Source organism: Syngnathus scovelli, chromosome 8 (genome assembly GCF_024217435.2).
Source record: "Syngnathus scovelli strain Florida chromosome 8, RoL_Ssco_1.2, whole genome shotgun sequence".
In the NCBI taxonomy this organism is placed as follows: Eukaryota; Metazoa; Chordata; class Actinopteri; order Syngnathiformes; family Syngnathidae; genus Syngnathus; species Syngnathus scovelli.
In genome coordinates, this window is record NC_090854.1 from 7189053 (window position 1) to 7203187 (window position 14135).

A 14135-nucleotide genomic window follows, 5' to 3' on the forward strand; every position below is an offset into this window, starting at 1 on the left:
CAACCCAGCTCGCCCAGCCGTGCCTTCCATTCTCCTGGCGTACGTTCGTTCGCGGGACGACAAGATGGGTTGCGTTCGCCTGATAGGATCCACGAACCGAACAGTGCGTGCCTGCTGTGTGCTCGTGTTCACAGTGGCCTGGTTGACTGTCATCTTTCCAGACTCTGCTGTGCATTGGGAGCGGCTAGCGTGCTATCACTCTTATTGTTCATCTTCTTGTTTTATTTTTCCGGTGTTGTTTACTTGTATGTGCGTTGCGAACTCTGTCTTGTCACCCTGGGATAGTGAGAAACGTAATTTCGATCTCTTTGTGTGTCTTGACATGCGGAGGAATTGACAATAAAGGAGACTTTGAGACTTTGACTTTGAAAAGTATGTCGAAGCGTGACGGGAGGAGCACAATTCAGAAAACGTGCTCAGCTCGTTGAAAAAATGCGATTTAAGCAATAAAATTAAAAATGCGCCTAAAACCTAAACCAAACGCTGCAGATGTTCATTTCTCCATGCGCAGTGGTCAACTCGGCACTCTAAAGCCCCCTGAGAACTTTTTACTATGCCAACGTAACCACAGTGACGGGAGAGGCACAATTCAGAAAACGTGCTCAGCTCGTCGAGAAAATGCGACTTAAGCAATAAAATAAAAAATGCTTATAAAACCTAAACCAAACGTTGCAGGTCATTTCTTCATGTGCCGAGATCAACTCGGCACTCTAAAGCCCCCAAGAGCACTTTTTACTATGCCAACCTAACCAGAGTGACGGGAGGGGCACAATTCAGAAAATGTGCTCAGCTCAGCCCAAGTGAACTGCTAAATTCATCATATTCTGCGTCAAAAGAGGTTTCTGAATCGGATAATATGATGCTAATATTGCCGCAAGAAACGGAGCTGTCGCTATCATCTGCCATGTTGTTTGGGTTTGTTGACATCCAGATGTACAACTTGTGACGTCACAGTAATGGCGCCGCCAGTGTGGCTTCGTGCGGGACCCGATCGTTAGACTGGCATTTCATTGTAGCTTTATTCTTAGTAATCGGTGTCCATTTTTAATTTCCAATGCGGCAAATGTGTTCACTTTATACATTCTATCAAATTCCGTTCTAATTGAAAAAAAAAAAGGGATGTCTCTAGGCCTTTAACACTAACCTAGGGACATCATGCATAGAAAAACCAAAGTGAGTCACGGTTGCGCATGAATCTCCTGTTGCATTTTGGTCCAGGACACAATATTAAAGCTTTTTAAACCCTCCGAAATACTTTTATGAGACATAAACCATTCCCAATCCCTTAATAACCATTTCCGCACTGTTCTGTGCATGTATTGTACATTTACAGTTAATAAAAGAACAAACATGATATTGTTATGTGTCCTGATTCCTTTTGCACTGGTTTGTGCAGGTATGGGCAAACTACGGCCCGCGGGCCACATCCGGCCCACGGGGCCGTTTAATCCGGCCCGCCAACCCTAAATAAATTGTATTATTAAACTTTTTTTTTCGGTCATTTTGCCTGCAATGACTGCGTTTCCCCAGTAGATGGGGAACCACTCGCCTGCGCATTTACTACCGGAAGCCGTGTCAGAAAGCTCGGTGCACACTCACAAGTGCGTGTACGTACTCAGTAGTACGGAAATGGCGCACTCGCGCTCTATTTGTATCAGTGCCGAATTTAGAGCGTGGGCTGTGACGACAACATTCTTGTAATTTGCGCGCCGAGCTTTTGGATACAGTTTTACGCTAAAGCCACCCACAAACCTTCCCCTGGAATCCTTCCATTAAAATGAGTCGCCCAAGGAAAAGCAAGGTGGACACTGAGTGCCGAGTGTTTAAAAAGAGTGGCCAATTTGGCTCGACGTACGCGACGTGACGTTCAGCCACATGAACATCAACATCAACCCGCAAGTCAAAATGTTTGCCCACCCCTGCTCTAGCATCCCCCACGACCTTGAACAGGATAAGCAGTGTTGAGAATGAATGGGTGGATGAATTTCCAAATTAATTAAGTATGTGGTCAAACGTTATGTTTGTAGATGAGTGACCATGAAAGAAATGTCTGGCAGTAAAAGGCTGACATCTTAATCGAATCAATGTCATAATTGCAAGCATGAAAATATTTGTATCATATACTAATATTAATATCAATATTACCTAGCTATGACAGTATTATCTATTAAAATTGATCTTCAAAGTGTCATTCAAAGTGAGAAAACCCAAGAAGTTAAGACCATCATTTTCACAAGAATTGATAAGTCAAACTCTTTTTCAGATTATGAGGTCTGTTCTTCCAAACAAAGTTAGAGGTTTTTTTTTCTTCCAATCATTTTAAGGATCTCCTTATTGACATGTAGCACCATAGCCACATATATGATGTGAGAGTCCTCTTGATTTGGCGAGCAAGGTTCTAGCCCTCAACGACAGACCTCGTATGTGCCATTGTTAACTTTAAATAATTGGAGTAAAATTTAAAGTACATCTCAGGTTTTGACTTTTGTCATTAAGGTATCTCAGGTCATTTTGTATGGGAATGCTCAGATTTATAACAGTCCTTAATAAAATATTCACATTCTTTTAATGTTCAAGCATAAACCGAAAGCCCTTGAAAACTCCTGAATTGCTTTGATGGAAACAGGCATTTGACCTTCATTAGTTTTTTTTAGAAAAAAATGTCGTAATCTGCTAATTATGTCAAGATTAACTCTTTACCAAGGAGAGGGGTTCCATCAACAGTGCTAGCTAGCTTTAATAAGATGATAGATATTATAAGAAGATATGATTTATGCTACTATTTAAAACAAAGGATATGGGGAGGCAGGATAGCCATGTCATACCTCAAGATTCCAGGAGAGGTGCCACTTGCTTGCTTCATGGATCCATTATTGTTTACATAGAGGGTTTTGATAGTCAAAACCAAAATGTATGTAAAGACTGCATTATAAACTGATGTTCCGTTATACCAAAGGCCCTAAAAAGTCTTAAGAACAAAATAAACAGCTCAGTGGCCTAGTAGTAGAGTGTCCGCCCTGAGACTGGAAGGTTGTGGGTTCAAACCCCGGCCGGGTCATACCAAAGACTATAAAAATGGGACCCATTGCCTCCCTGCTTGGCACTCAGCATTAAGGGTTGGAATTGGGGGGTTAGATCACCAAATGATTCCCGACCGCGGCACCGCTGCTGCTCACTGCTCCCCTCTCCCCCAGGGGATGGATCAAAATCACATGGGGATGGGTTAAATGCAGAGGACAAATTTCACCACACCCAGATGTGTGTGTGACGATGATCATTGGGACTTTGGGACTTTAACTTTAAATGCAATATTGTTTGTAATGTGTCTTTTGGGCATAAACCCTGACTGAGTTTTCTAAATAAAAGAATAACAGAAGTCTTCTGCCAAATACCAAGGCAAATATTTTGTTATCATTAATAAGTAATGATATTGACAGTGATCCCACAGTTCTTAAAATGTTACTCTGAGTTGTTTTGTGAACTTCTGGATGAGTCATTTCTGCACTCGCTTAATCAACCATTCCTGAGATATTCCCCACTTTTCTCAGTTTTCTTCATTTGTGCACAATTGCCCTCATCAATTGCCCCTGGGATCCAAAAATCTAGGGAATGGCTCTGTATTTTTTTCTAGATGGATGAGGACTGCCACGTTACCCAACCACGATCAATGGCTTGTTTTATTTTTTGTGTCTGGTTGTGGGGTATTTGCCAGAGATGGGGACTCGAGTCACTGTGACGTGGACTCGAGTCGACTCGAGTCGCTGTTTTGATGACTTGTGACTTGACTTGACAAACAATGAAATAACTTGAGACTCGACTTGGACTTGGAAGTTAAAGACTCGGGACTTGACTTGACTTGAGACACGATGACTTAAATGACTTCAGTGTTATTTAGTTTATGTTTTCAGTTTGGATATAAAATTAATAATACATTTAAAAAATAATATCGATAACACGCAGGCTGAGAATGGCGTTGTCATGATTGGATCACTACCCAATCAATCAGTCGTGCCCTCTCTACCTATCGAACGTGTTTATTAGAGAATCACGCCGAAATTATATAAGACATGTGCAAACATGTCAGCGGGAGCGGTACCGCGAGTCATCACCTTCAGCTATCGCAAGCAAAAGACGGACAGCACAGTGCGAGATATGCAACAAAACATTTCGGACAGCCAGATGACAACTTCAAACTTTGTCCGTCATTTGAAGAGCCATTCTACCAAGTAAGTGCTTTTCATTTATCTAAATAGGTGTGTATATATAGCTTTAATGCAATTTAATGCTGTTAATAAATGCATTTGTTTTCAAAAAACTTTTTTTGAATATCCATGCTTTACTACCTACTAAAGGCCCAAATCTTTTATGCAATGACCTTTACAGGTCGTTTAAATTACTTCACACAAACACTACATCCATCTGCTCCTGGTTCGGCCCCCCGGTCAAAATTTAGAACCCAATTCGGCCCGCAAGTCAAAAGGTTTGCCCACCCCTGGGTTAGTGCCTCACGCGTGGCCAGCTGCCGCCTCCTGCGCTTGAACTCAGTCACGTCCGCAGTGACGCACATTGTTCACAGGCACGCCCCGTGCTATGAGTGCTCATTGCTGCTATCGCGGCTCTTTCTGCACGGCGGTGCATTTTTCCTATGTGCGCAGCTTTGTCACATCTCCGCTCTCGCCCTGCCCTCTGTTCTAGACCTCAGGGACGGGCGTCGCCAATACGAAATTGCATGTGCTAATTGGTGCTGATCGCCACCACATGTCCCGTGTTACCCGCTGATTAGGGCGTGTACATAGACGCCCTTCGCCAGTCAGTTCTCGCCCTTTCGTCTGCTTTGACACGCACACCTGCCACTTGATTCCCGTTTGCCTAATCCGCTGTCGCGGTACGCCTGGCTGGTTGTCTGTCTTGATACACGTACGCCTACCATCTGATTACCGTTTGCCTGATCCTCTGTGTAAAGAGATGCCACCACGACGCACAACTCGACCTCGCTGACCGTCAGTCGCTGGCATTCCAGCCTCCCTTTTCCCTTTTTCGCATGCCCTAAATAAACAGTTGTCCTGCCTCGTTCGTGACTGGCTGGCTGCCACGCTTCCCGCGCTTGATCGCAGTGATGCACATTGCTCAGACGCACGCCGTGTATTTTAATGACGTTCTCACGTCACTTATAAACCCGCTAAGTAGCGCATTCGCAAAAGGTGTGGCAAAGGATCACTGTAGTTTGCGGGCTGTAAAACTGTTCCAAAACAGCTGACAATAGTTACGCGTTTATATAAGAAAAGACATAAAACACAGATGTCTTCATTATTTACCTCAGTATTCGTTGACCTTTGAGGAGATTCTGCAATCCCAGAAGGCCCTCCTTGCGCTCTGACCAATTAGAGCTGGCACAGTGGTTCAGGACTTCCGCCACGTCCTCAGTCTGGCGAAGATAATGGGGAATGCCGCCATTTCTTGAACCATACGAGCGTTCTGAGCAGGCACTGGATGCATCGCTGTTGGCATCATCATCGGAGTACATCCCTGGGGATTCGTACCTCCGCCTCATTGGCTTCCTCTGAAGATGACAAAAAGAGAAGGACGAATGAGCCAATATAACATTTATATACTCATAATGCTCCTCTGTGTACAAACGAACTGTCACATGAACAGATGGTTACCACTATCATCAGGCAGCCATGATGCTTTGTATGTTTTTCTTGGGTCAAGATACTTTTGACTAAAGAAATATTTTGAAAATTCAGATGCAGACATGCAATATGTCACATTTTTTAATCCCCTAATTAAAATATACATTTTTTTCTGACTAAACATCAAAAGCCAGGCAGGGTCAAGCAGTGCACCTCGATAGGCAGAGATCATGACAACAAATACAATGCGGTGGGGTGAAATTCACAGACGAAAATACTTAAACTGATAATCAAAAAGAATACAACAAAATAATACTGTTTTGTGTAATATTGCTGCACGCATTTGGGATATGTTATATATAGAGCAAAAAGCAAAACAAGGGATACTACAGGTTGTGGACAACAATGTTACTTTCCCAATAAAGAAAGAAAACCCTTGCAAATTACAAATGTTACAATAAAAATGGACAGACAATTACCAAATTAAAATTTACTTTGCTTTTAAATTGTGATTGAACACAATTATTCATTCATTCAATCATCACTTTTCCTCACAAGTGACGGGGGCGTGCTGGAACCTATCATAGCACTCTTTGGGCAGTAGGCTAAACTGGTCACCAGCCAATTGCAGGGCACAAACAAGCAACCACACTCACAATCACACCTCCAGAAAATGTTGATGTGGTCAATTGGCCTACCGTGTATGTTTTTGGTAATTTGAGGGGAAAACGGAGCACCTGAAATAACTCTACGCAGGCACGGGGAGAACATTCAAACTCTACACAGAAAGACTGGAGCCGGAATCAAACCCTGTACTTCTGAACTGTGAAATGACGTGCTAACCGGTGTGACTGTGACTCCACTTTCTATCAAAGTTACAGACTTTAATATTGTGGGAACGCCAATTGTTGCAACTTTTAAGAGAAAACATTTCAATCTTGTCACATCCGTCAAAAGGACATTCTCACTAAGTGGTTTGTCTTGGTGAATTTCCATATTGTCATTTCACTTCACGGTTTGTAAATTTTAGTGATCATTCAGGGTTTTTCTTTCGATAACAAAAGGGAAGCAACAGTTTTGAAGCTATAGTGCATATTTCTATGCTTTATTAGTGCATAATTACATGGAAATACATATAACAGTGCACTGTTTAGTCTAACCGACTACCTTATTCCTGGAGTCTCCCAACAGCTGAAATGAAGAACAACAATAAAGAAAGAGGAGAGGGAGAAAGTTTAAAGAACAAGAACATTCCTGGCTATACAAAAGAGGATTTCATTACTTATTTGGCATATAATATTTCAACTCTACTGGTTATTATGCGTAATGTGCTTCCGGTTATATTGTGTAAATAACAATATGACAAAAAAAAAAAAAATGCTCTCTCAAAATTCAACGTAATTTACCAGAGCATCAGCAACTGCTGCCTCCACCTCCGTGCCAGTATTAAGAACCCTCATCGCATTGACTGACGCTGAGATTCTAGCTTGGTGAATCAAACCATAACGCTCTGTAGATGGGTTAGATGGGAGGGGGGGGGGGGGGGGGGGGGGGGGATGAAACACAGAACATGATGAAACACATTTGGCACGACATTTGGCATGGAAGTTGTAACAAAACTAAAACTATTTAATCTTTTAGTATTGAAACAGAAATTGACTTTTGTTTTGGCAGGAGACATTTGTGTTTGGCATACAAACATTAATTTTTCTATTCATGTTTTTACATCTTAATTTGACACACAACTTAGTACTTAGAATTATGTTATATTATAGTTGAGTAAAAATATCGGACCAAATATGTTTACTCACACGAAGAGCAGATGGGTTTAAACTCGGGATATCAAAATTAACGTGCAAAGAATGCACTATGTTTTTAAAATAATGCAATTAATGCATGCCCCCTATTTGACCTGCCCCGTGCATAGTTTGTGAACTGAGGTTGTAGTAGATATATCCACATAATAATTGTTACTAATAATCATTTTTATTATTATGCTAATTTTGTAACGGTGGAGTGTAATTGCATTGAATGTTAATTATTACACAGCCTTAATATCAAGAGTATTAAAACTTGAAAAGTATTCTTTAATTGTACATTTATGAAATGTGCAATTAATTTGGAATTTATCCCGAGTCAACTTTGTAAATCATGTAATTACATTTTGATTTACTGATAGCCCTAGTTTTAACAAAAGCTGCCATAAGATCAATATGTATCAGATCAAGATGGGAAACCTACAATTTGTATTATAGTCATCTGTTCCAATACTTTTAGAGTATGTTCATAATAAGATTTGAAAAAAAAATAACGAACACTGAAAACATTAATTGAAGGCGATTATGATCAAGATTGGAATTATGTCAACCTTTCAGATTGAAACAGTGTTCTGGAGAAATAACAAATATTTTGTACTAAACAAAAGTATACACTCTAAACCCTGATTTCCCAAAAAGATGACACACCAAAAAATGCACTAAAGATGGAAAAACATCATAAATCTGTCCCAAATTAAAAAAACGAACAACATCACAACATAGGCCCATGTCAACAACAGCAGCCTACAACCCGTTAAATGACCAAAAACATCACAACAATAATTATGCTGAGTCTTCTTGTCTCGGAAGGACTCTAATAATTTACCTGCTTATCATAACATGCCGATCTCATCATTCTTATTTTTCCAACTAAAATTTAAGAATAAAATCTTCCAAGTCTTGCCTGCAGTTATCACAAAGCATGCAAGTACAACAGACAACAGGCGGATATGACACAGGGTTTTGGGGGAAAACTAAGAGGGGCTGGTGGGTTGGGACATCTGTTCATGCAGGTCACCTGACTGGCCATGAGGGTCAGCTGTGAGAGCACTTGTTGAACGGGAATGCCTTCGGGAAGCTGCGGGGTACAGGAAAGGTTGGCAATATGGGGACAGGGTGACAAATCACATATTTTAGTGTCTCTCAATCTATTTTGGTTTATAACCAGATTTCCTTTGTTTTGGAGGGCGGGACTATAGGCATTTAAAAATGCTTGCTTTTTGTAATGTAACATTACATCCACATTGTGTACTAATTCGAACTCGGATGGTGATTAAGTGACCGAAAGAAAAAGTTAAAATGTATGTGTCAAAAAAGTAACCGTTCATGTTAAACTTGACTATGACTGTGGGCTATGACTTTCATATGCCTTTTCATACTGGTTCATTGTCTCTCATTAGCCAGATTCGTTCTTATTTCTTTTCATATTTAAAAACAGTGAATTATCTAGCAGTAAACGTATTTGAACTAAATGATAACAGTTCCTTGGGTCTATATCACCACAGAAATGATTAATTTCTGTGAAATAATGATTCGATGATGATTGATTATTACTAATCCTTATTTTGGGTTCATTAAGTTTCATCACAAACAAATTAGAACTGGTCTGGCCATCATGTGGGAGACAAAATGAAAGCAGATTCCATGACGCTAAAACCATGGATTGTGAGTATTGAAGCCACTCCTGAAATGACTCAAGATGGTCCCATATACCTCCATATACCAGTTAAAAAGTTCAAGTTGTTAGTTTACTTTTCAATCAGTTATTTGCTCGATCAAAATAATCCAAGTTAGAGCATGCATAGAGAGGACCCACACAGTGCAAGAATGTGCAGACAGTTGGGTATGTTTTTGACCTCAGACAAAATCATTAATAGCATGTGGCATTTTGTGGAAGACCATTTCTTTGGGACATCTGGGCTGCACCAGTTGTTGGTAGCACACAGATACTTACCCAGAGGAGTAAAGCCACGAGCTGGGCTTGTGTCGCGGCTGCTCTCGCGACTAGTGTCGCGACTGCAACCTTGACTCATGCTGGGGCGGGGTATGCGGCTCCGGGCTAGCGTGCGGTAGGGAAGAGCAGCAGGGAGAAGAGGTTTTTTACCACACAAGCTGGCTGTGAGGACAACAAGTTAAGTGCAAGTGTCAGTATGCATTCATGAAGAAATGTTAGACAGGCGGAGATGAGGAATAAGAGATAAACTCAAACAGCTTTTTGGACTGAATGGAAATAAAATGCGGTGCATCATGCTGCTGCTGTGTCCTAATTGTAATACTGATAGTAACAATAAAATGTGTTCAAGATGATCTGTTCTTTCCTACATGAATCGCAACACAATTTGCATGGAACAAAAAAGCATGGCAAATTAGCAATGCAAAGACATTTGGGGGTTATAACAAGAAAATAGTAAGCCTGATATAAGAGTAAATTGATACACAGCAAACCAAACGTTAAAAGGTTATATTGTGTGTACAGTTACAAATGCAAGCCCAAAAAAGTTGCCCTGTGTCAAAACAAAAAAGTATAGAATAAACGCATCAAATATATAACTTGTTGCCCAACAAGCAAAAATTGCTTTAGTTCACAGACAAAATTCATTTCCAACCCATTTAGCTGCAGCATCGAAATTTAATTTGCACTACCCCTTCAAAACATTCATAACCAAAGTTAATCGACAGAATCTCTCAAAATAACCATAAGAAAGGATCAACCCATCTGTATGTCAGCTACACATTGTTGATAAACATGCTCTGGTGTAACCAATGTATGTCGTAATAGGTTCAGGTTCTGACTTTTCTTGTTTACCACAAAAGTCAGTTTTGCAGAATCATAATGCAGTCCAAGTAAAGGAAAACAGCAGGCTATACAAATTGTGTGCATAAGTGTCCGAGCATACCTAAGCCCATTCGACTTGGGCTGGTCTCTCGACTGCATCCTTGGCTGCGAGGAATCCTACTGCGTTTATCAGCTGGTGTGTTAGAGGCAGAAACTGTTGCCCGAGGGATCCGACCGTAGCTGCCGTGTCCAAGCAGTTTGCCTGGGGAGCTGGAGCGACTGCCAGCTGTTGACAAATACACAGGCATAAACATACAGGTATCTACAATATACAAAAAGCATGAACAATAATTAACAACAAAGTAGTGAGAAAGCCTGAAAGAAGAAAATGCTCACAACTTGAATTAATTAATATGTGTACAAATATTGAACAAACTAATAGGTATTTTGCATTAAACCGATTATAAATAACAAATAAAGCCGGTGCCAATGACTTGGAGGGAAAAACATGTTTTGATTTAAAAAGGTGTGGGTGAATTGGTACACAAAAAAGATTAATCTGTCTCTATATGCAATAGCTTCTACTGGTCAAAAATCATGAAGAAAAAATAGGTTTGATGCTGTTAATGATATTGTTTCTTTGAATTTACGTAACTTTAATAGTGGGCTTTGGAACGTGTTTACTACGTGCTGTCACATGTTATTAAACATGACAAAAGCTCCAAATAATACTGAGCATTTCTTCGGCTTCGAAATACGTATCGCTTGGAAGGAAATGTTACATTTACAGCACTGACAAGTTAATTAATTTTGTGGAACAACAAATTCTTGAGGGTATGACGTACCCTCTTGAACTGAGCCGTACCATATCGAATCAAAATCATACGGAATCGAACTGAATCTAATCATTTGATTTAAAAAGGTGTGGGTGAATTGGTACACAAAAAAGATTAATCTGTCTCTATATGCAATAGCTTCTACTGGTCAAAAATCATGAAGAAAAAATAGGTTTGATGCTGCTAATGATATTGTTTCTTTGAATTTACGTAACTTTAATAGTTTGGGCTTTGGAACGTGTTTACTACGTGCTGTCACATGTTATTAAACATGACAAAAGCTCCAAATAATACTGAGCATTTCTTCGGCTTCGAAATACGTATCGCTTGGAAGGAAATGTTACATTTACAGCACTGACAAGTTAATTAATTTTGTGGAACAACAAAATCTTGAGGGTATGACGTACCCTCTTGAACTGAGCCGTACCATATCGAATCAAAATCATACGGAATCGAACTGAATCTAATCATTGCATATAATGTATCGAGATACGTATCAAATCACATTATTGGAGGGATGTACACATTTAGTGCAATCCATAACTTGAATAGTTGTACGTATATGCAAGTACAACATATCCCTAACACGATCGTTTACTTATTATAAAAAACAATTGTATGAACAGAAATGTTTGGTAAAGAATTCAATACCGCATAAGTGATGTTACAGCGTGGCAAAAATCAGATTTCATGTGCTTTGTGACTGTTCAGACTACAATGGTTTGTTTATTCCTGTGATTTAGATGAAGTTCAGACCACATTTTACTACCAAGAGTATGTATTCCATTCGTAAAGTGAATGTAATATACTGTCCATGTCTTCTTAAAATGCTAAGGAGCTTGATACGCTGTGATTTCAGCAACAAGTAAATGTGAGACAAACAGAAAATAAACTGAATCGATTCACATAAATCACTGCTGACACAGATGGGGTATGAGCTCTAAGTAGGGATGGAAATGTGACAAGGGCTACCAGACAAACATAAAAAGCAAGACAATTGGCATGGGCAATTTTGAGGTTCTCGCCATCTTCTCAACACACCAACGTTCATAAATGAAGCATGCAGCACAGTGGTGAACTGAAAGTAAAGGTCTAAAGGATCGAGCAGTGCAAAGTTGTGTAGGATCAGGGGATAGTGCTTTAGCCATCCAGTTTGTGATTGGATGAAGCCTTACCACTGATGGGATTGGCTGATCTGGATCCTGAATGATGGAAGCAATAGGCAGGACAATTGGAGATTGGTCAAAATGAGACAAAGGGTTATGTTTATTGATTTTATGCAGCATGCACTCCTAGGGCCCTATGAAATCTAGAAGCTGTATATGATTTAAGTTTTGTCAGTGACATGACCTGTGGCTGATTGGGATTTTGACAATTAATTCAGTAATCAACTGCTATTGTTTCTACTCTAACTAGAAACAAATGCATACTGTTAGCATCCCAATATCCCTAATATTTGTGAGATTTTATATGTATTTATGTATTAGATGATTGATTGAACAAGTGATAACAAATGATCGGCAATGGACCTTTATTTTCTCCTAACCATTAACAGATAAAACACTGTTGTTGTTTTTTATAACCATCTGACTGACACATATTAAAGTTTGAGATACAGTAACTGAAACTCAACTTTTAAGCAATAGAAGACTGTATTTTAGCTAATTTCTTTGCAACTTGCTAGAGATAAAGTGGTTTTTGTATGTTAATGCTTGATGATCAATCAGATTTTTTTTTATTATACTGCATCACAGAAATCATAGGGCACCACTTTAAATGATTGGATGAGTGGATTTGGTTCCAATGACAGAATATGAAAAATGATATATCTGTACAAAACAAAACCATAATTCAACTCAAAATGCAAGCATACATATTGTAAAGACATGCACACACACACAGCACGCACGCACACACACACACACACACATGCACACGCACGCACGCACGCACGCACACACGCACGCACACACACACACACACACACACACACACACACACACACACACACACACACACACACACACACACACACACACACACACACTTGTTAGAGAGTGGTGGCGCATACATAATAACAGAGCTAAGAAAACGTTCACACTTTATCAATATACACTGTGTGGATCACAAAATGAATGAATGAATTTCAAGACTAATGATGATATAACTTTTGCGAGAATTAAATTCAGTATATACATACGCTGAGACTGAGAAACCACTTTGGCCCGGCTCCGACCTCGACTGTCTACCACTGAAGGACTGGCTCCGCTTGCACTGCCAGAACTTTGCCTTCTGGTACGAATACGACCTGAATGACATGGGAGGCACCAGAGTCCAGGAGAAAGGAGAAAAATATGTCGTCAGAAGATGCCATTTAGATGGCTGATTCAACCCTTTCCATCTTTTTTTTTTTGTAGATTGTTCACTGGTGATGGGTGAGCTAGAGCACACATTTGATTACAGACAAATTACCGTAATTTCCGGACTATAAGCCGCGACTTTTTTCCCAAATTTTGAACCCTGCGGCTTATAGTCAGGTGCGGCTTATATAAGCTTTTTTTCGTGATTTTTGTGATGACTTGATCACTTCTATACACTCGTAAAAAGGCTGCGAACCACTGTTGTGCGGTATCTTGAAGAAAAAAACAACAACAAAAATACTATTTTGAAACGCTACTATGGCTCCTGCTTATTCTGGCTGTGTTGCTTGTGACTATTATGAGCTTTAGTAGGAATGCACGCTAGGTGACCTGCGTCAAAGGGCTCTAAACCCTTTCTCTTACTCTAGCATGTGACTCAGAGTTTACGCAAAGCAGTGGCGCTGTTTGGACCATCTGCATTGTATTAAAACCCAATCAATCAGCATTTAAATTCAATTCTTCTGACATTTTGCTCACCAAAAACAAGTTGTAATGAATGTGTACTTTTAATGCTATTTATTCAGAAGGTTACTTTGAACCCCGAGGCTTAAATGGCGGCACGGCGTATTTATGGATTTTTACGGCTTTCTGTGTACTGTCTTTCTTTGTAAAAAACTCATGTGCATGTGCGGCTTATAGTCCGGTGCGGCTTA

General features: G+C 40.0%; 1 protein-coding gene across 34 annotated transcripts in view; it reads right to left on the reverse strand.

Moving 5' to 3' along the window:
* clasp1a (cytoplasmic linker associated protein 1a) overlaps positions 1 to 14135 on the reverse strand; it is a 122623-nt gene that overhangs the window by 25795 nt on the left and 82693 nt on the right. For 9 of the 34 annotated variants that reach the window (XM_049728463.1, XM_049728478.1, XM_049728475.1 and 6 more), the window contains 8 exons: positions 13263 to 13370; positions 12238 to 12264; positions 10348 to 10512; positions 9405 to 9566; positions 8469 to 8528; positions 7040 to 7143; positions 6801 to 6824; positions 5316 to 5560 (listed from right to left, as the gene is read on the reverse strand). In XM_049728463.1, the coding sequence (XP_049584420.1) occupies positions 5316 to 5560; positions 6801 to 6824; positions 7040 to 7143; positions 8469 to 8528; positions 9405 to 9566; positions 10348 to 10512; positions 12238 to 12264; positions 13263 to 13370 (895 nt within the window). The remainder of the gene's footprint in view (positions 1 to 5315; positions 5561 to 6800; positions 6825 to 7039; positions 7144 to 8468; positions 8529 to 9404; positions 9567 to 10347; positions 10513 to 12237; positions 12265 to 13262; positions 13371 to 14135) is intronic. The other 25 variants (XM_049728495.1, XM_049728481.1, XM_049728494.1 and 22 more) reach the window with 13 other exon arrangements.